This window comes from Gavialis gangeticus, unplaced genomic scaffold (assembly GCF_001723915.1).
Source record: "Gavialis gangeticus isolate Ggan-Ray unplaced genomic scaffold, GavGan_comp1, whole genome shotgun sequence".
NCBI lineage: Eukaryota > Metazoa > Chordata > Crocodylia > Gavialidae > Gavialis > Gavialis gangeticus.
Window position 1 is genome coordinate 5,557,079 of NW_017729034.1, and position 26,231 is coordinate 5,583,309.

General features: G+C 45.7%; 1 protein-coding gene across 1 annotated transcript in view; it reads left to right on the top strand.

Moving 5' to 3' along the window:
• GAP43 (growth associated protein 43) overlaps positions 1-26,231 on the top strand; it is a 122,812-nt gene that overhangs the window by 76,464 nt on the left and 20,117 nt on the right. Inside the window, exon 2 of the mRNA XM_019526665.1 lies at positions 6,136-6,760. Within this exon, the coding sequence (XP_019382210.1) occupies positions 6,136-6,760 (625 nt within the window). The remainder of the gene's footprint in view (positions 1-6,135; positions 6,761-26,231) is intronic.

Sequence of the window (26,231 nt, forward strand, 5' to 3'; positions counted from 1 at the left end):
ACGGAACACTCCTGGAAAAACTTTTGTCTTTCTTCACGTCTGGTTCTGGGTCTCTACTTTCTCAGGGCTGAGTCAGTTTACAAATAGCTAATGGGGCTTAGCTCCCCACCAAACTGATTTCATGGTGGCTGGTGACAGCTGGAGCACCACAGCACCACCATCCAGCAGCACCCAGCATTGTTCAGCATGCAGCCAGACCAGCACCCCACACATGCTCAGCTCTGTGTGGCTCCAACTTGTGCTGGCCCCGCAATGGCCCTTCAGGAGGGAGGGGTGGGGGTCAGCCCCCCAATAATATTTTCTCCTGCTGCCTATTGAGTCAGTCCCACCAGAATCAACCTCAGGGGAGATGCTAAGTCCAGACATGCTGACTCAGCATTGCAAGGGACACTTGGACAGCTAAGATGCAAGGAGAGAGGCGTTCCTCCTCTCTCTCTCTCTCTTTCATTCTTCACAGCCCTGTTATCACATACAGTGTTCCTGAAATACAGAGGAGGCATCTTTTTGTCACCTCCCCCGTGACTCTTCCAGTCTTACAGGATATGTGATGAGGCTGTAGGGTGTAAGGGCACCTTGTGGATTCCTAGCAAAAATTCACTCCTTGGGAGATGGGAGGGACAAGAAACAACTCTGCAAAGCAAAGGAAAGTGAGATTTCTCCAGCTGATGCCATCATAGTACAAATAATAAATAATGGTAAATTATTATTAATAGTGAAGAGGTCATGAAGCTAGTACTCATATATCATGAATAGTGGACCAAAGGATGGATACTGTGTCCCATAACTTTCTCATTAACAAGGGAAGGAAGTACAGACTAGATGGAAGTACCATAAGGTGGATACATAACTGGTTGGATCATTATGCTCAATGTCTAGACATCAATGAGTAGTTATTAATGGCGCAATGTCTAATTGGGAGGAGGTATAAAGTGAAGTTTGCTAGGTGTCTGTCCTGGGTCTGGTATTGTTTAATATCTTCATTAATGATTTGGATGATGGATTCAAGTGCTTCTGTAGCACACTTCCAGCCCTGCTTTCCTATAATAAATCTGCAGATGGATTAATGAATGGATGGATTCATAGATAGCTAGATTATAGAAACTACCAGATCCTCGCATGGCAAGACCGACACAACTGGTCATCTTTCCTTGGCAGATAAGTTGCTTTCCAGGTAGTTCACTATGCATAAATTATTTCTGCCTTCACTTTCATAATTATGGGCTTGTCTGCTTTGTGTGTAACCTGACGATAAGGATTCTGTGTGTCCTTTATGAGAACAGAGGTTTTCTTGGCCAAAATTCCTTCCAGACCTACTCATAGTTACGCAGCATACTATCACTGGCTGCTCACCCTAGAAGTAGATGAACGTCTAAGGTGCTGTACATATTTACTTTGTGACATGCTTTTGGATGCTGTAGCAGTTTAACAGATTATTATTCTGGACTGCCTTCAGCAGAGTTACAGAATTTACAGCCCCAAACCTTTCACACCTGTGAGTGAATCAAGCCAGATGAGATCATCACAGCAAGGACAGGAGTACCATGATGTCATCATGGTCAGGTTGAGAGAGCATTTTAGCACCATGCCAAGAGTGAATGCCAGCAAGTGGTGTTTGGCTCAGTCTGGGAGATCAGGTTGCTCTTTATCCATTAGCCTAAACAGCAAGAAGGTAAGTCCTCCCCAGTGTAGTTCAATCACAGGTTTGGAGGGGCGCTCCTCTAGGATTGAAAGGGGAGTTGTCTCGATAGCTCATTCAGCTAATGGCTTCTGGTAGGCCAGTGGAAGACCATTTATTTGGCAGGTGCACCAAAAATTAGCTTTACACTAGGGCTGTGTGAAGCTTTGGTAGCTGATTTGATTCAGAGGAGACTGAAGTCCCACGGGACTTGAGGAAGAGGGCAGGGGGTGTGGGATGCAGGTGTACAGGGCTGTGAGCAGGGCTGTGCCCTGCTGCTGCTTGCCCAGCTGGGGAAGTGGCGGGGCACAGGATGCGGGCAAGTGGCGACAGTGCCTGCATCCCGCTTCTTCCTCCCCGCCCTGGCTGGGCAAGTGGTGGCAGTGCCTGGATCCCGTCACCCCCTGCCCCAGCTGGGCAAGCAGCAGCAGCACCAACATCCTACACCCCCCTCCCATTTCGCCTGGGCAAGCGACAGGCTATGCCATGCTGCAGCTTGCCCAGCCAGGGCAGGGGGGTGCGGGTTGCAGGTGCAGCAGCTCTAAGAGTGGGGGCTATGCCCTGCCGCTGCTTGCCCCCTTCTGCCCAGAGTTAGCCGTGCCTGCATCGCATTCCCGCCCCCCTTTCCCTCCCCCCTCTGCCCACCACGACAGACTTACCAGCTGGAGGCAGCTGTATCCAGTGTGGTGAGGACTGCTGCCTGTTTAGTCTATGGCTGAATATCTGAAGTGGCACTGAATCTTCGGATTCGATTCGGCTGAATTGAATCGGGACAGTGATTCAAATCTCCAAATCAAATCACTGTCCCTCTGGATAGGCTGAATCTGAATCTGAAGCAAATACTTACCACTCCGCACAGGCTTACCTTACACCCTCTCCAAGTGGTACTCCAATCACCTTCCTCTTCCCAATCTGCTATTCTGCTTTCTGCTCCATGCCCGACCTGCTGCTCTGTTTTCTGATTCCTGGCCTATCTGCTGTTTTTCTGCCTGTTCTCCACTCTGCCATCTGCCACTTGCCAAACTAGGAACAGGAATTACACATAAACCTGTTTAAGTGATCAGAAACTGTTTTAAACCTGTAACAGAACAGATGTTCAGTGCACATAAACCAGTTTGAAAATGGCTGAAACTGGTTTGAGATAAACCTGGTTGAATGTAGCATCAGAATTAACTTATTTGAGTGGGAGCTGGGGGGGCTCCCTGTCACAGCATCCTGTGGGTCCTAGCCACACCCTGCCCTCAGCTCCCTGCAAAAGGGAAGGCACAGCTGCTGTAGCATCCCCCTGCTTCTAGCCTGAGCCACTGCAGGCATGTGCCTGCATTTCTGGGCTGTCTGGATGCTTACAAACTGATTCAACCTAGCCAGGTTAAACTAACCTGCAAAGATTGAATTAATTCAGGCTCAGGCTTTTTGAATATCTATCCCTGTCTATAGAGGCTTCCCTTGCATGCCACAGGTTAGCCTCCCCCGTGCTAGGCCACAGGAGGCAGTTAGCATTAGAGGGGTGGCACGATTTATATGACTGGGTAACTGGGCAAATGTTGAAGGAGCATCTGGTTTAGGATGCTTTACCTAGGCACAATGAGTATTTTTATTTGAAAGTGCACAGGGCATTTCTGTACAACACTTAGGGCAGGTGGAAAGAAGACACACAGGAGATCACCACACAATTAATCCTTTCCCTTACCCAAGGAGTAACCATACTGTTGCTGTCCCCAGTGTACTTGGGAACAGCTGGACACTGGGAGCTGTACCTTGGTTATACTCAGTGCGGCCGGCATAAGCCACCTTTCCATTCCTCTGCCCTGTGGCCATCAGAGCTAAAACTGATTTCTAGCCCTGACACACCCTGGTACAGATACACTGCCCTAATGCTCACTGTTGCACTTTATTGCACTCTGATGTCATCCTGATGCCAGTTTTCACAGGTTAACATGGGTGTGGTCATACCCTGCTTGTTTCTGCATGTCAGTGCAGGCTTTGTCCTTCACCAGGCTCATGCTTATTTGCAGATGCCAGCATGGTCCTGTGTAGGCTCATTCCTATAGATTGCTGCACACTGAGTACTCTCAGACTTACTCTCACACACTGGTATGCACGTGGTCACCTCCATGCTCTTTCACATACTGATGGAGGTGAGATCACGGCTGTACTCACTCTCAAATGCTCTTTTGAGCAGGGTCAATCACTTGGCTCACTCTCCCACACTGCTGTGAGTGTGGCCACTCTGGTGCTCATTCCCAAATTTTCATGTGAGCATGGTCACTTCCACACCCATTCTTACATAGTGCTGTAGGCACAGTCTTGTCCTAGTTCTCATTGAGCCCTGCTCCATATTTAAATAAAAGCTGGATAAAAAACAGCTATAAAGTTGTTACATTTTTTGAGCACTAACTTTATAGCTGGTTGGCTCTTTTTATAGCTGGATAGCCATTTCTATCATGTGATAATTACTTTGTATGTGTGGCTGGTCTAAATTCATTCGGCAATTAACCAGTTAAAAGCGTAATACATATAAGGTGTATCAGGGACTTCTGGCACATGCTACTGCAGGCCTGGTCCATTCTTGTTCTCTCTTGCATACTGATAATTCCTCTAGCTCTATTCCCCCTTTTCCCCCTTGCACAGTGAGTCAAGTTCATTTAACCCTATGGCTTCTGCATCATCCTCTGCTTGCTCTTCCAGCTCTGGCATTTCTCAAGAGTGCTGGTCTGTGAGGTCATTATGTTAATATGGACACATGCACCCTGTCTCCCTGAACCAGCATCAGAAGACAGGTGCAGACCTTGAAGAGGCCTGTGCATTAAAGCTTTGCCTCTGCTTTTGAATACCCTTTTGAAAACCACTGCATGGGAAAATGAATAGGAAAGCAACCCTTTATCAATATGCAATCAACCTGTTACTCGAGTGCTGGTACATTATCAGTGGAAGTAGAGTGTGTACTACAGAGTCAATCTGGGCTTTATGGTGTGAAATCCACTTCTCTTGTAGCCAGTGTTAACTAGCAGGTTTTGCACTGCACAACCTTGTGTGTGGGCAAGACCCTGCTGGGTGTGCCAAGTGTCAGAGAGGAGGAGATGGTCAGCCCTACCTGCCCTGGGGACTCAAGGTCCCCAGTTACTGTGGGGGTGGAGTGGTCTGCTCAGCTCCAGTGGTTGCTATAGCAGTGTGGAGTCTCATCACCCGGCTGCTGCTGCTATAGCCACATTGTGGGGCAGTTGTAGCCCCATGGATTCCCAGGGAGCTGCCATTTTGGCTTCCCCTCTAAGTAGGCACCCAGAGCTGGTGCCCTTCTTGCCCACCCCAAGGTCTGCTACTGTCTGTGGCAGACAAGGCTGGTGTGCCTGGCAAGTTGATGAAATGTACCATAAATGATGCACAGACCTCTTGGTGGCCTTCTGCAAAGCGGTGAAAAATCTACCTGTAATTCTCTCAATGGAGGCATAAGCAGATGAGTCAGGGAAAAAGCAAGTTTGGATAATTATAGGTTTGAATACTGTTCGAATGTGTGTGGAAGAGAGTGTATGTGTCTGACTGTAACAGTGTGCATCTGCAGTGGAACAGCTGATGGTATCACCCTTCAATTGGGTTCCCCAAGCCAAAAGATGCCAGTGGCATGAGACACAATGTTGCTAATGCCAAGGACCGGTACAGACATATCCTGGAACTGGGTGTCTTTTTTTTTGAGAGCAGTAGGAGGGTAGATTGGAAAAGTCAGTGGAACTAAATTGAGAATGAAAATAAATTAACGGGGGGGGGAGTGTATATCAAAATCCTTTGAAAAAAAAATCACATGAAAATAAAGGCAAGCCTGCCAGCTTATTTTAAAGCCAAAGAGTGATTGGGCATAACTAAGAGGGATACAACAGCATATTTAAGTTGCAACCCTTCCAGGCTTGTGACTATGCCAGGATAGTTTCAGCAGAAATTAGGGCAGTTTGAGGAGTGTGTTAATCGAGTACCACATGCCAGTAGCCCCAGGGAGGTCCTTGTGGTAGCTGGGTATTTCCAGCATGTTGGAGTGCTGCTACACTCCTTTTTCCAAGGCTGTGCTCTCACGTTGAGGTCTGGGGATGGGGCTGGAGCCACTATAGGTGTTCTATGTAGACCATTGCTAAATTTTTTGATCAACATTTTTTTTCTTCAACTAAAAAAAAAAAAAAAAAGAGAAGAGAGAGAGACAGAGAGAGCGAGCAACTTTAGAACACATCTTTCAAAAAAATCACCTTCTGATTTTTTTTAAATGAAAGGATTGAAAATGAAAAGAAAATCAATTCAAATAGAAGCTGAATAAAAAATTTAGGCTTTGGGTGAATGAAAGCCTGTTGCCTTTCACATCTTTCCATCAAAAACTGCAGAAGGCAGAGATGTGCCACTTATGCAACAAGTTGTTTTAACCTCATGTGGAAAATATTTTATTGTCCTCTTTTCTTTCCTCTCCTCCTTTCTTCTTCAAGGTTGAAAAAAATGAGGACGCGGACCAAAAGGTTGAGCAAGATGGCATCAAACCAGAAGATAAAGCTCATAAGGCAGCCACTAAAATCCAGGCCAGCTTCCGTGGACACATAACAAGGAAAAAGCTCAAGGGAGAGAAGAAGGGAGATGCCCAGGCTGCTGATGCTGAGACTGCCGACAAGAAGGATGATGCTCCCACTGATGACGTGGCAGAGAACAAAGAGAGTGACGCCCCCTCTGCCACAGAAGCTGCTCCCTCTGACAGTGCCCAGCCTGAGGAGGGCAGCAAAGATGGCAGTGCCCCTGTAGAGGAGAAGAAAGGGGAGGGAGCTACGGATGCCAGCTCAGAGCAGCCAGCCCCGAAGGCCACCACTCCTGCTGCTTCCTCAGAGGAGAAGCCCACTCCTGCTGCCACTGAAACGGAAAGTGCCACTAAAGCTTCCACTGATAACTCACCGTCCTTGAAGGCTGATGAAGCCCAAGACAAAGAGGAGCCTAAACAAGCCGATGTGCCTGCTGCTGTCACCACTGCTGTCACCCCCACTGCTGCAGAGGATGCTACTGCCAAGGCAACAGCGGATCCCCCAACGGAGACGGTGGAGAGCAGCCAAACCGAAGAGAAGACAGGTGAGTGAACGTGAGGGGGAAGGTGCTTCTCGCCACATGGAACCTGAAATGTCCTGGCCCCCTTTGCCCACCTGGGCCTCTCTCTGAATCTCTGTGTTTTCCAAGAATGAATGATAAAAGGGGTTGGGGAAGACATTGGTGAGTTGGGGAGATGACCCATCTAGCCATCTCCTTGTGTTTCAGGGGAAAATGAGAGAGATTTGCATGTTTATGCCCCAAGGGACTTTTCTAAGCTGCCAGAAATGTCACTTACATCCTTCACACCATGAAGGGCTTGTTTCTCTGAGTGAAGAGACTGGCCAGTTGGAGCAGTGATGGGTGAACATCAAAAAGTTTGGAAGGGTAAATCTAGAAGAGCTCTCATCATTTTGTGTCTGTTCTAGACATATATCTGAAACTGTTTGAAACATGCTTGTAACTCAAATGTTTTTGGTGGTGGTGTAGCAGACATGATGGCGGATCATGGAAACTGCAAGTAGGGCTGGAAATCTCATGAGAGAGCGTTTTCTTACATACTTTGGGAGACAATCTAGCATTTCCAATAAGCAGAACTAGGGGAAGCCTAGTTTCTTTCTCTGTCATGTCTATTCATTCATAACATTTCTGGTACAGCTTGCATCTAGGTTGGGATGGAAACACCAAGGCATCAGTCAGACTTGCCATTTTATACAAAATGGCTCTCCCAGCTCTCTTTTCAAACTGTTCTGCATCATCCCCTGGTCCCATTATTCTGTGACAACAATATCCAGAACTGTCAGCTGCCATTATACGTATATCACTGGGGTCTTGCCTGTGCAGTAAAAAGACCAGATGTGGGAATACAGATGCAAACATCCTGGTGGCACTGTGGGTGGGGATGTTGAAAATCAATCAGGGGTCCGAAAATGTGCTTGCAATATTTCTTCAGTCTAAGTTTGTCCATAACTTCACTTAAGTTATTGCTCATGGCAGATGTGTTTACAAACCACCAGGAGTTTTTAACCACTAAGGGTGGCTATACAACGCAACAGAATCACAAGGACCTGTATGTTCTGGGTCCTTAATTTCCTCTTGCAAAATTAAGGGGTTCAGGTGATGACCCAAATCCTCCTCTGACTCAGGTATTCCATGAGACTGGCTGACGGTGAAGAACCAGGTCTGCAAAACTGGTTTCCAAGTTCATAAATCAGTTGATAACCTAAAGGGGGATTTCTGCAGCATGTTGGGGAAATACCTGACAGTGTCTCAGGAGACCTGATAATCGAAGGTGAGTCAAGCATCCTCCTGCACACAGCCTTGCCACAGCTGAGGTTGCTGGCAGTGTATTCCCTCCAACTTCACTTGTTGCAATATGTCTCTCCTCCAAGAACCAACGGCCACCCTCTCAGTTTCACTAAACTTTCTAAACTTTACAGCTAGAATTGGACGCTCATATAGTGCCAATGCACCCTCTACTGATGTTCAGGTCACTGTGTAGCAAGATTTGGTAAGAACTGCAGGGGGCTCCCAGGCAGAAGCTTTGTGAGGCAGGCTGTAGACACAGGGATGAGTCCAGTGGTGGGCATCTTTGAAGTGTAACAAGATTCAGAATCCAGATCTACGATGAGCATATCTTGCAAAGGATTTTTTTAACTTCATTCCCCTGGAACCTACAGAGACAGCTGCTGAATTCATACCTCCAACCTTGACTCATTAGGGCCCGAGTGCTTGTTGGCATGACACAGTTCTGCTGGCTGAGCTATGCTGTCTAGGAACATGAAAGTATCATGTTTCATAGTTGATGTAATTCTGCTGGAAAAATCAGCATAGACCCAGCTTCTGCCTTTAGCATATCCTACAGTCAGGGGAACTAGTGTAAATTGGGTGGCAAAAAATTGTTTCTGCCAGCAGAGCGGTGTCCACAGAAGTAGGCTGGGCCACCTTAATTCTGTAAAGTGTCAGAAACCCCAGCAACGTAAGCATTTCCTTCATCTCTACTGCTTTGCCCCTTTGGTTGTCATTTACACCTCTACAAAGTAAGAACAAGCTGGGTGTAAAATGCTGTCACTGGCAAGCTTGATCAGAGAATTCTGATCTGACAGTGTTTTATGTTTGCCCTGTTCGGGTATAAATATCACCACAAGATGCAACACACTAGAGAGCCAGGCCTTACAGGATTTGTCTGCAAGGGGCTTCTATTTTGCCCGGAATTGTTATCCCTGATTAACAACCTAAATGGATGTTTTTATTCTAGAGCAATAATGCTTTATTCCATGGGAGGAATAGTCATTCTGTTTTAAATTCATTCCTTACCTTAATCCAAATGAATGTTCCTGTGTTGACAAGCACTTAAACTAGCTATTATCTGCCTCTTTAGTAGTAAGAACCTGCATACACCAGCTCCATTGTAATGATCAAAGCTAAGTAATTTGTTACAATGAATATTTTATTTACTTGATTGTACCTTGTTTTGTTCTGTGATTGCCAGAGAACAGTTTACAATACTCCTGCATTCATTTAGCATTTGAAATTATTTGCAGATTTCTTCAGCAAATGTTTCTTGGTCTGCAGATCATAAGGCTTTTGAGCTTTACTATACAGTCCACATTTGCAGTACAAACTATAACTTATGTGAATAAGTAACTACTCCACCAAATAAAGCATTACAAATAGTCTTTCCAAAATTAGCTTCCAAAGATGATCTGACTATTCCAGGCCAACATTCACTCTTTAGTCCTATCCATTCAGTATTCAGGCTAGCAACACTCAAACTCTTGGACATTTGAAGAAAGCAAACATGGAAGACTTGTGACTGTAGACAACTGAAATCCCTTTTAGAATATTAATGAATATTGATTAAAAATACCCTTTCCCACTCTTTGATCAACTCATCCAATCACAATCTTAGAGAGCTGTGGAGAATCTCAGCACTACGGAAATCAGACAGGAACAAAAATACCCATTATTCCTTCCTGTACATCTCCCAAAGGATGTTGGATTGTTCCCTGCAATGTTCCATATGCTTTGCCCAGTCTTGTTTGAAATGGCTTCTGCTGCATAGAGGCTGCTACAATGGAACTGCATTGTTTAATAGATCTTGTAGCTAGGAAATGTTTCCTGATACGCAGCCTGACTTTTCCTTATTTGCATGCTACTAATCCCTTGTGCTACTGTAAATAGTTCTACTTCTTCACTGGTGTCTGCCCCTTTCATAGACTGTTACAATGCGCCCCTTCCTGTCCCCTCCCATGATCATCTTTTAACTAGTATTGCTAGTTAAATGGTTTGGTCATCCATGAAAAAAGAGGCATTTCAGTGCTCTACCAACACAGAGACGGATCCCCTTGCAGCTCTATTGGTCTCTTTCTCCCTGAAGTCATCCCCCTGGCTTTCAGGGTCCGTCTCGTATTGTTTCCACGATCGAACACTGGCACAGTGCTCTACAACATAAGGCTGCCAAAAATAAATCAAATTGGCTAGCAGCCAGTGTCATAGATTGGCTGATTGCCATGGCACGCTTGGCTGCTACTACTATGAGGAGTATGTGCAGGCCATTCTACATTTCTGTGGTGGTGTTCATCTGGGTTCAATTTTACTATCCTGCCTCAGCCCCAGATCTACAGGTATGTTCCTAGAGCCGAGGCAGTGGGGGTGGACACTTGACCTACACCTTTGGGAGTTTTGCTGCTGCAACTGTGTGAAAGAGTGAAAATGCAAAAGAGATAATGTGTGAATGGATGAATAAACTAAATTGCCTTGCTTTTAGTGCTCAATATTAAACATTTCTACAGTAGGTAAAGGTGGGGACAGTCCCCCTTGTACCAGTATTCACCACTACTACATCTTTTAATCTCTGAATGACTCTATTTATCTAACAGTTTAGGTGACTGAATTGGAAGTTGGCTTTAATGAAGCAATCCAGTGTCCAGTAAAAATTCACATGGACCTAGGGTCCCCTGTATTTTTATTCCTGTAAGACACCTTCTAGATAACTCTGATTATGACTGTAAAGCCTTGAAGCAAAGAGGCTGGGTTCCCCGCAAAGATACAGTAGGAAGTGAGCCAGCAGGGCAAATTCAGAGGTGGTGTGGGAAGGCTGCAAATCAGACACCCATGAAACTGTCTCAGATCATCTTTCAGCTCTTCTCACATTCCCTTCACCACGGGTAAGAAATCATTGGTGTCACTAGTCCTGAGGGGGTGGAGGAAGGCATAAGTTAGGACAGACTGTTGGATAGTTTAATCTGAGCTTCCTTAGGGGTCTTCCTTGACTTCCTTGACTCCTAGCTTTTTCCCCAGGGGAGGTTCCCTGTGACTCGGTCCTAGCCAGTAAGCCAAACCCAAAAGTGACATGTGAGTTACATAGTGGTAAGCAGGTGAGCTGTATTCCAATCATGATTTCATTGGGGAAGGGCCCCATGTGCCACTTGGATCGCTCCATCTGTCTCCCAAATCACAACACTGCCCATCATCTCCCAGATCCCCACCCCCCTTGATTGGCCCCTCCACCTTCATATCAGAGCCCTACCAGCCCAATCAGCCCAAGAGCAGTGGAAGCAGCAGCAATGGGGGGCTCCCCCTCACTGTCTGCTCCTCAGCTCCCAGTAGTCCATACCCCTCCCATGTATCCAGATCCAGTTTCTAATGGGCCACACAGCTGCCCAGCAGCTCCTTGCTTCCCCCCCAACTCTTCTCCCCTACTCCCACTTCAGTTTCAGGGCCAAGCAGGGGCTGGATCTGGGCACACAGGACTGGTGGGTTCTGCAGGGACCCCAGGAGCAGGCAGGGAGAGGGAATCCCTACCACCAGTGCCTCTGTTGCTCTTGGGGTGATTGGGGTGGCATGGGAGTGATCCAGGGGTGGAGGGGATCATTTGGGGATGGGATAAAATTTGGGGGGCAGAGAGGGAAGCTCCCCATGTACCCACCCTTCTCCCTTCCCTCTGCCCATGCTCTCTCTAATCTTACTTCAATCCTGCCATCCCTTACCTCTTTCCCATGCCCCCCTCCCCCTGGCTTCCCTACCCCGCTTCAACTCTTTTCCTCTCTCCCTAATCACCCTATCTCTATCCATTTGCTGCCTGGCTGTTCCTACCTGTCAGTCCAGGGCTGTAGACAGCACTCTACCTAGACTCCCAGCCGCCTTGGGTGAACTTTTAGTATCAGGCCCCCCTTCACCAGAGACAGTGATAATAATAATTAAAAAATTACCATTTTTGGGCCCCCTTTCTGTCCAGGCCCCAGGCGGCTGCCCAGTTTGCCCATGCCTGTGTCTGGCCCTGGCTATAGATGGTAGCTAGTCCACCTGGGAGCAGTACCTCCTGGGATACTGGGGGACTAAAAATCAGTGGTTTTATCTCAGGTGAACACCCAGAAGTTAACTTAAATTGAGTCAGATAGCACAGCTCAAAGGTAATCCTCATCTAAAATGGCATAATTTTAAGGTGCCTAAAAAGCATTCAGCACTTGTTAATGAGCCTTAATGTATGATCCTTCAAGTTGTACCTGCTCTTAATATGGTCTTATTCTAATGTGTAATCTCACCCATGAGCATTTGTGAAGCCAGATCAGAATCCCGATGAGCTGGTCTAAGTTGGAGTAACATGTGGATTGTGGGGAGAGAAGATGCGAGTCAAACCATGTTAAGCTCCCTTTGCACTTTCCTAGATTCTCTGAACCTCCCTTCTGCAGTTGTCCCACACATATGTGCAAAGTGTGCTCAGACTGCCAGGTAAGAATCCAACAAAGCTGGAAATGTGAAAGGCTGCATTGTGCCTAAAGAAGCCAGCTGCACTTTCTTTGTTTAGAAATGAAGAAGGTTTTTCTCCCACTTGGCAAAGTAGCCTTAAAACAGAGCAGCCTCCCAGCTGCAGTGAAATATCAAGCAGCCCCCAATCACTTGACATGTACGGGAGATGTGCAGTTCCCACTGGGCCTTACATCCCAGGAGCCATGAACACCAGCAGTCCACCATCTTCTCTTCACTTCCTCAGAGGAAATGAGTCCCCAAGGATACTTTTAATGGTTGACAAGCTTTGTGTTCAATTGGATTGGGATATTGACACAGAAGCCCCTATTGAACACAGGGAATGCTGCCAATATAAAGATGTGGTATGAGAAGTGCTGTCTGCTGTAGAGTGTATAGACTTATCTACACTGGAGAGGAGTAATATATAATTTTAGCCTTGTCCCAGGGGTAACTGGCACATGGTAGAATACCTTTGCTACCAATTCTATTTCACATGTACTTACCTCTGCATACGGCAAAAGTGGTAAAAGTGATGCAAGCATGCTGCCCCCCTGGGACAAGGCTGAAAGGAATCTTTTTAGCCTGCCAGCTAGTTTGCCCAGCACTGCTTGTTTGCGGTACCATTATAAAGTTACAAGCTAAGAACAAGTATTATTTTGAGTTGCTTGTAACATGCCCAGACACAGCAAAACATGTGCCTGCTGCATGGAGTTTATACAGTTATTTGCATCATTGCAAAATGGGTGAGAAATAGATATGATAGCATTTTACACTCACTTGGCACTCATGCAAATGACTATGGCAGGGACATGGAATAAAGGATTAGTCAGCACACCTTCAGAAGGCTTCCAACAAATTTGGGTGGAGAAGCCTACTGTGTGAGGGCTAATGACAGTTCCTCAGAATACACAAGATACACAAAGTTTTTGGGTCAGAGGCGATATCTTTTATTAGACCAACTAAATAGTAGCAGAAAAATCCCTTTTTTTGCAAGCTTCCGGGCACATACACCCTTTATCAGACTGAGGAGAATTCAAAGATTGTAAAAGTACTCCTAGGTAGAAAATAAACTACATTTTGTGCTACTATTTAGTTGGTCTAATAAAAGCTATCATGTCTGACCCAAGAGCTTTGTGTATCTGTTTCTCAGACCAACATGGGTACAAAATAGATCCCTGAAACATTAAAGGTAGCATATTTTAGCCATTTGGAAAGATAAACTTCATTGCTAAACAAGAAAGATTTTTTCACCTCTGTCTCTGACATCGGACACCTCCAGAGAAGAAGACAGCCTAATCTGCACATCACAGAGCCACACTCTCACAAAAGGACTCTCAGATTCCCAGGGGAATACACTTCCAGCCTCTACCTCCCCTGTGAAAAGTGGAGTTTTTCTACCTAGGAGGACTTTTACAATCTTTGATTTCTTCTCAGCCTGATGAAGGGCGTATGTGCCCAAAAGTTTGCGAAGAAAGGAATTTTTTTGCTACTATTTAGTTGGTCTAATAAAAGATACGGCCCCTAACCCAAGAGCTTTGTATATCTCTTTTTCTCAGGCCAACACGGCTACAAAATAGATCCTCAGAATACATGAGACCTACATGGCTCCACTGCACCTCTACAGAATGTCATGTCTCCCCTGCTCCTGTGCATGCCCTGATATTGCAGTCACTGAATGAAATTAAGCAGGAACAACCAGGATGGGACCTGTAGTTTTGGCAAAGGACCCAAGTTCAAGCCTGGCTTCAAGCAATCATGGGTATTGCAAACTGTGTTTAGGATCATTTAGGTGGAATCCCAATATGGAACAATCTTCAGGTGGATCCAGAATTCTAACGGTAACTGTTTCGGGGAACATTACAAAACCTCCCTCTTTGAGAAGGCCTTTCTGACTGCAGTGACATTCCCAATATGGATCCTCCCTTTTGTTCCCAATCCCCAACAACCAATCAAATAAAAAAACAAATGCTGGACTCCAAAAAATAGAGTTTTGACTCCAAAATGAGAGAAAAGCAGGAACTCTATGAAAGTCAATAAAGCACGTGGTCATTATCTTTGTCTCTAAGTGGTAGGTGTTTTCAGACACTGGAGAAATGAACCCTATGATTGATAGATAGATACATACATATATACATGAATGGATGAATGAGGGTTTACAAAATACTAAACGGCAAAGAGAAAGTAAATAGAGATTAATCTACAAGAGATGCTGACTATGTAGTAGCCTGATACTACTGAGCAGTAGCATCATATGGCAAAAACTGTGATGTGATGGTACTGTGCGGTAGTATTAAGCTACTGCGCAGTAGTGTCACAAAAAAGGTGTTTGCTGATGCAACTGCACAGTAATTTGGATTATTGCACATTTATTTAGTACTTGTCTATACTTGTTTATTTAGTATAAACAAGTACTAAATAAATGCACAATAGCGACTGTGCAGTAGCGTTTCATGTAGACAAAGCCACTGTGTCTTGCGATACAAGAACTAGGAGTCACAAAAAGAAACTAATAGGTAGTAGGTTTAAAACTAACAGAAGGAAATTCTTTTTCACATAGTGTGTAATTAAAGTCTGGAACTCATTGTTGCAAGGTGTTGAGGAAGCTGACAGTTTAGCCAGATTCAAAAAGGAATTGGACAAATTCTTGAAAGAAAGGTGCATAAGCAGCTATTGAGAATGGGAGTTAGGGATATAGCCTCTGAATCAGATCTTCCTAGAACTTAAATGCTGCAGATTGCAAGTGTGAGACAAACAGTGGAAAGAACCCTGGTCATACCTAGTTCACCCTCCCTTTCAGCATCCACTCTCTGCCAGTATGTGGTACAGGATACCAGGCAAAAAGGACCTATGGTCTGACCCAGTAAATGACAGTTCTTATGTTCTTATATTCTAGATAGATAAACAGACAGATAAACTATGAAGTCTAGCTAGCAGCTTCATGCAGTACAATTATGGCTACGCAGGGCACTAGTCATGAAATCTCTTTATGCTGTCATGTACTAGGCAGAATGCTACAGGTGAGTTTGTAGAGTGTCATTTGGGGATTTACTAGTCAAAACAGCAAACCCATGAGGCAGTGTCAGGGTTGCACAGCTCTTTAATGTGTTGTAGTTCTCTGAAGGTGAAAGCACTAATTCCACAGCCTAAGACTTCCATGTGCACAGTGATGAGATTAGGGAAGTTCAGCCAGGCCAGTGTGATCTGATTAGTAGAAGTGTTCCTTGAGTGCTTTATCACAGGAGCAATTAGATCTACAAAGATCAGTGGCAGGTGAACAGTCCCCTCCTGTATGTGCAGCAGCTCCCTTGAATCCATCAATGTAAACTCATGCATCATAGAATTTAGGGGTGCACCGACAACCATTTTTTTGGCCAATACTGATGGCCAATTATTAACTAGCCATATCAGCTAATACTGATACAACAGCCAATATGAAGCCTGGCAACTTGAAGAGCAGCGTCTAGCTGGTAAGTCTGTGGGGGGGAAGGGGTGTGTGTGGGGGGGAAGGAGCATGTGGGGGGAAGATCGAGGGCCCCATGGTGTAGAAGAGAGTGGGGCAGGAGCTTTAGCAGGGGCAGGGTGGGGCATAGGGTGGAGCTGCAGGAGGCTCATGCAGGGAGGCGGCAAAGGGGGTGGCTCCCTGCTGCTGTGTGCACCCCCAGGGAAGGCATGGGGGGCATGTACCCCCCCATGGCTTTGTGCATGGGTCAAGAGCAGGCTGTCTGCTGTGGGCTCAGGGTCAGGGGCTGTTCCTGCCCCAAGGGCAGCCCCAGTGCAGCCTCTGCTGAGAAGATGCTGGCATAGCTCCTTGCCCTGAGCCCGCAGCAGGCAGCCCGCTGTCACCCTCCACACAAATCCTGGGGGGGCACGTGGTCCCCATGCCTCTCTTGGGGTTGTGCATAGCAGCGGGAGCCGCCTCCCTCCTCACCCACCAGCACGAGTCGCCCATGGCTCCATCCTGCCCCGTGTCCTATCCCACACAACCTAGGCAGCGCCTGCCCCTGCCCCTTCCCTTTCCCCCCACCACTCCCTCCCTCACCATGGGGGCTTCAGTCTGCCTCCACACACCCCTTTCCATGACACATTTAGCAGATGGATGTTGTTCTCTAAGCTGCTGGCCTGCATTCCTGCCCGCATGTATACTGCGGCTATGCACATACACACAACATTTATCGGTGACATTATTGGCTACCCCAGCTAAAAAAAGCTGATTGCCGATAATGTCAATTTTCCTTTTATCGGTGTCAAGCTGATATGGACTGATGTATTGGTGCACCTCTAATAGAATTATAAGACCTTGCAAATGGCTGCATTAGAACACAAGAACTGCTATTACGAGTCAGTCCCAATATCCACTTGGTGTGTAGTATCTTGTCTTTAATAATGACCATTGGTAGATGCTTCAAAGAAAGATGATGGATCTGCACCCTGGGCCAATGTGGGATAATCTGCCCTCCAAATTAGGATTCAACCTAATCTCTCTTGGTTGCTCGGCTGCTATCTCTTGAAGAAGAAAAGGAGATATCCAGTTTATGGGAGAAAATTAAATCCTGAAAGCTGATACTTGGCTATTCTTGGATGGGGAGCCAGGTATGTGGTTACAAGTTGTTGGTAAGGGTGGTCTCTTTCCTGGTCTTGGCCTCCACCAGATTTCAGGGGTCTTGCTGCATAATTTGGAGGATCTTGACACATCATTTAGGTCTAATGCATTGAACAGTATTAGGGGCTGTGGCTTTGGCGTGCACATCATTATTCAGGAGTATCTGTGGAAATTATTTTTCTTTCTGTGTCTTAGGACACTTTGTTCAATCCAGGGGCTGAAGGAATAGTTAGAAAAAGATGGGTATGAAAGCCTGGATAGGGCCAAATTTGCGGACAGAAAAGCTCTCCTAACCCTGACAAGAACACAACTCAGTGGTTCATGTAAATAATGCTTCAACAGAGGTCAGTAGATAATGCTTAACTATTGTCCAAGGCTTCATATCCTCACATCCAATCCTTGAATGAATAACAAAGCTTTTATCCTTTTCATTATGGAAAAAGCAACAGGCATGAAGATGGAATAAAAACCCATTCATCTTTGTTTAGCAAGACACAGAAGTAAGGATGCATTAATGAGGATGACTGATGATTACTCTGATCTGGGTGGAGCTACAATACTTGCTAATAAAAGAGTAAGTCTCTGGTGCAAATACATAGCCTCAGCAGGCCTAACAAACACATCCACAACCCATCCACATTAGAGTTTCCAGCAGCTAGCAGCTCTGGGACATTTTGTGACCTCCCTAGAGTAGAGACTCCCAAAGGCACTGGAGGAACTGTGATAAGGTGTAACTTAAACTAGGGAGTGATTTACTGAATGGCTCTTTAAATCCTGCTGTTGCTTTTCCTAATGCTTTCCTTCTGGCATTTTTCCATGTAGAATTGAAGGCAATATAAAAGATAGAAGGTGAAGGTTCAATGACAATATGAATGAACATACTAACATAGCTCAAACATACTAACATAGCTCGAAAGCCATTACTCTGAATTTGAATACATGGGCTGAAGACTTCAACAGATCAAGATGTTCCCCCTGGGTTTTAGCACCCAGGAAAACTCAACAGAACAGCTATAAGTTCCTGTATGAATAATTGGGACCCTACTCTGGCCAACTGCCTTTGGCCTTGTTTAGTACTTAGACCCATGAAAGGGGGTGGTCTTTTACACTCATATTACAAATGCCAACTCATGAGTCAAACCACTGGAGAATCAGCCCCATGTTAAAAGTCTACCATCCTGCCATAACAAATCACAGTTGGGGAGGCTAAGGGAGCCTATGGCTTGATTCTTCTACCAGTGAATGAGTTGTACCTTTCTTGTCCAGCTTAGTGCTGACTACACATTTTCTAGCACATGGCACAATAGGAACATGCCAACATTGGGAGACACTGGCTTTCTGACATCCCAGAAATGTCTGTTCCAGGGGAGAAGAGGCCATTTTAAACTCTTCTAAAGTTCCCCAGACACCAAAATTTTTTTCATATATGTTCTGTCTGGATCTGGGTTGGCCATGTGGGCTGTGGGATGTAGAAGATTGAAGGCAGAAGCAGGAGTAAAGTAGCTGATGTTATCATGATATGTTTGTATGCTGGGGGTGGGGTGGGAGGATGTTTTGACAATGCATTTTGGAGTAGGTTGTGTGCATCAGTTTTTCAGTATTGTGGTATGGATGTACAGTCCTGTTTGGAGTCCCTGCATGGTTTTTTGAGAGTATGTTTAAATCCCAAGATGAGTTGGAGCAGCAGCTGCACAGAGAAACTCTTTGGGCATCACCATGGAAACAACAAGGCTGCATCCTCTCAAAGATACCTCTATTCCTGTCCATCTCCTTTGACCCCTCCCCCATTTGACTATATGTGCTCCTCTCTGGTTCTGCTGAAAGCTATCACTGCCCAACAAGACATCAGAGACTAATGTACCACATGAGGATGCAGGGGAAATGATCCACATGGATTCCATGAACTGTTGGTAAATTAGAGCAGAAATGGCTTTTCATCCATTTGAAATCAAGTCTCATTCTCCCTTCATTAATCCATACAGAATATTGCTACACTGTTCTGTGGCCAAGAACATGAGTCACCCTTACCCATGTATTACCTTATATTGCCTCTCTCAGAAGCATACGCTCCCACTTGTCTCGTTCCCTTCAATATAAAATATTTTCTTTCTGCCAGTCCATTTATGACATCTGATGAAATAGGTTGTTACTGATGAAAGCTTATGCCTTTTTGAACCAGTCAGACTCTAAAGTGCTGCCTTGCCTTACCTTCTTCATTGCAATGTGCATATTTGAGCCATCATTGTAACATTTTTATAAGCATTGCTGAGATGGATGAAGTTTGGCAGTTTTTGTGGTTCTGATCCTAATATTATTCACATGCCAATAAATTATTTGATATTAATGACTGATATTCATACTCCATCATGCTTCTTCCAGTCAAGAGTTTTGAAATTCTTTACAAAGAATTCTTCGTATTCTTTACATCTCTTTCCACTGAAATAAAGCTACAGCTGTGGTGGAAGAGAGTCATTTTCCAGCAGTGGACAGCATTGCTACAGCCTTTTGGAAAACAAAAAGAAAACCAAAGGATCCAGTTTAAACTCAGGGGGAATTTATGGCAGTGCCCAACTTGGCATTTTGCCAGGTTGTTGCTCTTGTCCAGGAAAACACATGGAGTCTTTAGTGACAGTTGATTTTCCAGGTCACTAAAAGATGGCACCATCAGCAAGACCACAAGGGCAAACTGATTCATGGCTGAATCATGGTGCAAAACTGTGAACACTGCTGTCCATAATCTGGTAGCTTGTCCTTTGGAGAGCTCAAATCTAATGCTTTGATATTTGTCTAAGTGCCAGACGATACAGTTGTCTGGTCAAGTGCTAGACTCTTTAACCTGTTGAGACTTAATGTTAGACTGGTAAATCAGCATAAAAGCTGAGTGTGGGAAGGAAATCCTTGAATTTCTTGTACTGATCTTTGAAACTGGTTCATGGCAGGTTCATGAGGAATGATCTGATTTTCAACTTTTAAAAAAAGGTAGCAAGCAATTCCTAAATTCTGTGGTTCAGATGGTCAGCCAGCCTCAAGGAAGTTGAGTTCAATGGAATCACTTGGATTTATGCCAGTGGAGGGCCTTGGCCCTTGGTCTGCATATCCAGTCTCTCATAATGAATTGCACTCTCAGGGACGCATTGTATATCATTTGTGCATGGCAAGGTCAAAGGACAATATCAAACATAATAATTATTGTTACTTGCACTTTTCATCTCCATGGCACAAAGTACTTTTTCTGTGGTATGGAAGGGTCGGTATCCCCATATCAGAAATGAAGAGAAGGTGAAGTGTTTTGTTTAGTGTCTGAAGTGGTTCAGTGGCAGAGCCATGACTACAGTCTAGGTCTCCTGATGCTCAGTCTAGCATCCTCTCCACTTGTCCCTGTCACCACAGTACATGGCACTCCCATCTGTTGCAGTGAATGTTGAGGGACTGTAAGACCTGGACTCCACTGACAATGTCGCATACTTGAGAGACCCTTAAGTAGTTCAGTCAATTTGAATACGTGTGCAGAAGATCAAGTTCAGTCATCGGTCATAAACTTTTGCTGTCAACTCTGCCTTCAAGCCAATGCTCTATTGCAGTGGTTTTCAAACTTCCTAAAGTCCTGGAACCCTTTCATGTCACTTTTTGTGCCGTGGAACCCCTGCTCCTATCCTAAAGACTGACGCAGAGCCAGGTGACCCAGCTGGGTAATGGTAGTGCTGTGCCTCCCAGCCTACTCTGCTGTTACCTCCAGTCTCTTGGCACAATGTCTGATGACCTATTTGGGAACTCCAGGGCTCCATGGAGCCTGGTTTGAAGACCATTGCTTTATTGAGCTATAGGAGGGGAGGTGAAAACAGGGGTGGCAAGTAAGAGGAGATGCTCCAAACTCTCCTACACTTAAAACAACAGCGATGTTAACATAGTGGGATTAGGGGAGGCATCACAGCTGAATTCTCACTAGTCCAGACTCCACATGACAGACTCACCAACCCTGCCTCTTTGGTGGCAATGGTCCACAAGGCAGTCAAAGACTACCTGGGGGCTCAAATTCTCCTCCTTTCACAGGGGGAGCCCTTCTAAGACAGGGTTGCAGCCCAGCGGCAGGGCAGTGAGAAAAAAATAAGCATTCCTGCCGCCTGCACAACACCTGTTCTTTGGATAAACAGCAGGTCTCTGTCTCAAGGGATATGAGCCCACTGCTTTTCACTGCACTCCATAAACAGACACAACGTGTGAAATAAAATGTTTCTTCATGCCTCAAGCTAGAAAGCTGCTTTATGTCTGAAGCCAAGTGACTGTAAGAAAGATGGATGGACTCACCATGTTTTTACCTCAGGGACAAAAAGGGGGAATCCCAGGCATTTCCAATGGCCGCTGAGCACAGCTTTACAAAACTCTCAGTCTACAAAATCACCCATCAAAGTCCATTTGTTTTGTAAAGACAAAGAGATTAAGAGGGTCCAGCCTGGCTGTGAAGAGTTTGATAACCTACCAGACAGGGTGTCTTATTAGTGATGGTCTTGAATTTTCAGACAAAATGTTTCTTCGGAAGAAAGTGCCATTGTAACCAAAAAAATTTTTCCATGAATGTTCCTGTTTTCGATAAGGATACAGTTTCAGATTATAATCACAGACAGAGGAAGGGCAGGGAAGAAAGGGGAGGGGGAGAGAGAAGGAGAGAGAGGAAGGAAGCAAGCTCTATCTACTTCAGAATAGCCAGGGGCCTGGTGGCAAGGACTTTCATCTGGGATATGGGAAAAAAAAAACCATTCAGGTTGCTGCTTCACTTAATTCAGAGCACATATTTGAATCTTCATCTTTCATATCTTCATGGATTTCCCAACCAGCTGGCTTTCTGTTGTGGGTTTCTCTCAGTACCTCCTGTAGGAGCTGTTCTGCCTTGTATAAATAATTAAATATTCATTGGAGCAGGGAAGTGAAACATGGTCTGACTCATTCCAGCTGAATGCCCTCACCCCTACCCCCATCCCTACTTCAGACAGTCTTCTTCTCTGGCCCAATGAATATTTAATTTTTAGAACCACTCCAACAGGAGAGAAAAGCCAACATGATAATTCAGATGGCTGTTTCATGGCGTCACTGTGTGACAGGTACCTCTTACCCATGCACAGGAATTAAACCAGAGACCTCCAGAGATAATAGCAGGAACTAAAACAAGATTTTGTAATAACTCATATCTTCTAGGGATTAATGTTGTGGAGTACTTTAGCTTAGACACACACGCATGCACACACTTGGACCATGGGTTGCATCATGTTTCTGCTCAAAGGAAGCACAACCTGAGACCCACCATGGCACAAATCCCAGATGTGGCCCCACTTTTGTGATGACAACACATGCCATCCATGCACTGGCACAGTGTGGGACCTATAACACACACTCTGGCCATGGGGTAACATGCACAGTTCTGGCTCCTAGCTGGCAGAGACTCTTGGGACACAAAGGGAAACCTTGCAAGAATGAGATTCTATCCAGTCACCAAGAAACTGAGTAGAGACTTTCTGCTGTGGTCAGGTATCAATCCTGAACTGCTCACTTGCCCACTGAGGTCTCTGTTTCCCCTCAGTTGGGGTTATCAAATGGCTACCAAAAGACATTGGGCAGGTCTGTAGAAGCTTCTTTCTTGACCCTGGGTTCATTGCTGACAGAATAAGGCCAGTCCACTTGCTCCCATTCAGATTAAGCAGAAAGACAGTTTGAGAGCAGCTTGGAGCGTACATAAGTACCTTCCCCCCACCTTCCCCTCAGCTTTGAGCACAGCCCTGGGGCTATTCACTGTGCTTAACACTGCACCTGAGCATAAGCAAATGGCTTATTTTATTGGCAGTGGATCCAGGGTTTGGAGGAGAACTATATAAAGTGCCCTTTTTGCCACCACTGGAGCAAATAATTCTGAGGACTAAAGACACCCACCATATGGGAATGGGTGGATACCAGAATGCTGTTTAGGAGGAGGACACCATGACATGGACAATGGCCCAAATAAGCTATTGAATTGTGTGAGTTGATGGGAAGCCACAAGTAAGGACTGACTGAATGGCCAGGCCTAAGGTCAGCTATGATAAATGCCTGGATTTTTTCACTGGGTTCTCCCTGGCTAGGAGAAAAAGCACAGTTGCAGGGTAAGCCAGGAGAAGGCAGCTGTGGTGCATTTGAATATTTGGGGCTTATTTTTTCCTTAGGAAAGACAGTGGAACCATCTACACATGCTATTATTGTGATATAGGCTTACTGTGCAGTAAAATACCGCACAGCAAACCTTCCCTGGGAACGTATCTACATGTGCATGCTTTTGAGAGCAAAACTGCTCCCCATGAGAGCAGCCCCATACAGGGCTGCTCCTGCCTTGCTCTGCCCCATTGCAGCAGCCAGGGGGAGCTCCAGACTCCTTCAGGGTGCTAGACTGGGGGTAGCATGGGGCATGGGGGAAAGTCCTGATGCGCACAGAGCTTAGGGGAGCTCTGCCAGCTGCAGCAGCAGTTGTCTCCTGGCCCTGTGCACATCAGGAGGGGTCTTGATGTGCACAGGCCTGGGAGACAGCTGTCGCTGCAGCCAGCAGAACTCTCCCAGCCTTGTGCATTTTGGGACACAGAACTGCCAGCAAGCCTCATGCCCAGTGGGGCTTTCCTGACTGACAGGAGGCTGACCGGGACCTGTCCCACTTCTGGAGCAGCTGCTGGTGAGCTGTCTGCTGGTTGGGGAATCCCTAACCGGAAGGGGGCTTGCTGGCAGCTGCCCCACAAGTGGAACAGCTGCCAGCAAGCCTCTGGCTGAGCAGGGAAGCAGATAGCCCCCCGGTCCCAACACTGCTCAGCTCCCAGCTCCTGTAGAGAGCTAGGAGCTGCACAGCTACAGGCCGGGAGGTGGGAGAAAGCAACCCCATCCTGGCCAGGAGCTATTCAGCACCAGGACCAGGGACAGAGAATTCCTACATCCCCTGTGGTCCGCTGCTGGTGTGGCTTACCAGGAGCAAATTTTCTCCCATTCAGCATCTACATAAGTGCTACCATGCAGTAACTACTATACAGTTAATCTAGTACCTGTATTTACAGGTACTAGCCAACTGCACAGTAGACTAATTTACTGCATAGTAAATGCCATGCATGTGTAGATGGTGACACTTTACTGCACAGTACATTAGTCTACTGTGCAGTAAAGTGTCTCATGTAGATGTGCCTAGCAGGTATTTTTTCTGGAGTAATTCCTTTTAACTCATCCCCTCTTTAAACTCCTTACCCTCTCCCTTTCAGTATAACTCAACAAAGTGTTAGTTTCGTTGTTCTTTTTCATCATCACTGCAGCCATTTCAGGCTATTGCTCACATGTAGGGCTTCACTCCTGTCATTATCAGACGAGCCTCTTACCTTGCTACAAGGCTGCTTGTTTCAGTTGGTGATTCTGGAACACGCATTGTTCATCTCAATTGCCTTCACTTTAGTTTCCTGCCATTGACTTTCAATGAAGTTACTCCTGATGTACACTCATGCGAGAAGACCTCGGGTGGGTGGATGGAATGCTCTGCTGATCTTCCCTTCAGACTTAAGCAACTTATGCAGTGAAGAGTATCATCACTGGATTTAAAGGACCCCTTCCAATGGTTTGTGTGTGCATTGGGTGCCAACCCCCACTTCATGAGAACTAGGTGCTGATGCACACTAGGGTATGTACGTAGATGCTTTTTTGGAGTGGCATTACACAGACATACACAAGTAGGAAGAGAACTACACTAGTGCCCTCTGCTGCCCATGATTCTGAACTGCATGGGGCAAAAATGGGAAAGGAAAGGGGTCTATCTGGGCTTGGGCTGACTGAGGAAATAAAGTGTGAGGCCTGCCACTGTGCTCCATTCATCTAGAGTTGTTTACAGCTGCCCAACCAGGGATGCTCTTGCATCCAGGCTGAATTCATTAACTGAATAATTGAATTCTTATTGTAAAAAGCCTGTCAGCCAATTAAAACAAAATGACTGTTTGAAGGCAGCTGCCCTTTATTTGTTAGGTGCAGCATTCAGAAAGTTCAGAGGGTGGAAGGTCCCTCCTGCAGTGTACAAACTACGGGAGGTACTTTAAAAATGCCTCCTCAGTTTTAATTGAAATTGGAATTATTGGTGACAGGGGCAGCCACCTTGATAGAAAAGAATGCTGATGGAAACATGGCTTAGCCTTCTCATGAGACTTTTCAGACTTTGCATAAGACTTTTCAGCAGGCCTCCCTCCTGCTTTGCATTGGGTCTTTTGTTCTAAGTTGTAAAGGCCATGCTACACTGTAATTTCCACCAGGGCAAGGTGTCTGCAGCGCAAGCATAAACTGTTCTTGTTGATTCATGGGTTTCTCTGAGTGAGAAAACGCCAGGCAGTGGAGAACAAGGGGCACACAGTAAAAACTGGGGAAAGAGTGAAAGGCTGCTGTTAAGTTTCTGAGGCAGAAACATTTGGCTATGTCCTCTGCCCCAGCCAAAGCCCTACAGCAGCACACTGACCTTAAAATCAGCCAGTTGGTCCAGCTTAGCCCTGTGGCATCTTCAGACTCAGCAGATGTATAAAGAAGGTCAGACCTTTGCTTTTCCCGAGTATTGTGTCTGTAGATGCTCCTGTGGTCTTTCAGGGGAGACCATAAAAATAAGGTCCAGCCTGTTCAGTATGAATGTTAAAGATGCTGAAGCACTTTCCCTAAGAGTTGGGACTTTCTCCAATACCCTTGTTTATAATGTCCCCTCCTATACCCTGGTTGTCATGCTTTGGGTGAGCAACCAGAACCCATTCCTACTGAAGCTGGTGGCACAGCTTCCCTCCCTAATGGTATCCCAGAGCTCAGTGTGTTCCACTAGCACGTTTTATATGCAGGGGCAAGGCACTTAGGGATCCTGTGGACTGATGCCTGCTGTGTGCATGTAAAATATTAATACCCTTGATGTGGACCTCTGGCACTGTTGATGTTGTTGCTGCTGAAGTCATTTGTCAGGAAGATGGCTACTGGCAGATGGAAGCTCAAAAACCAAATATTAACTCTTTAGAGCATCTAAACGGCATCTAAAGAAAAATGAAGAAAAGGAGACATTTTACATCTTCTCCTAATGTGTCATTTCCCCTTCCTCCTTGGATCCATGTCATGTCAGGCCAGAGATTGGGTTTATTTCTGGTTTCCATGACAATTAGGGTT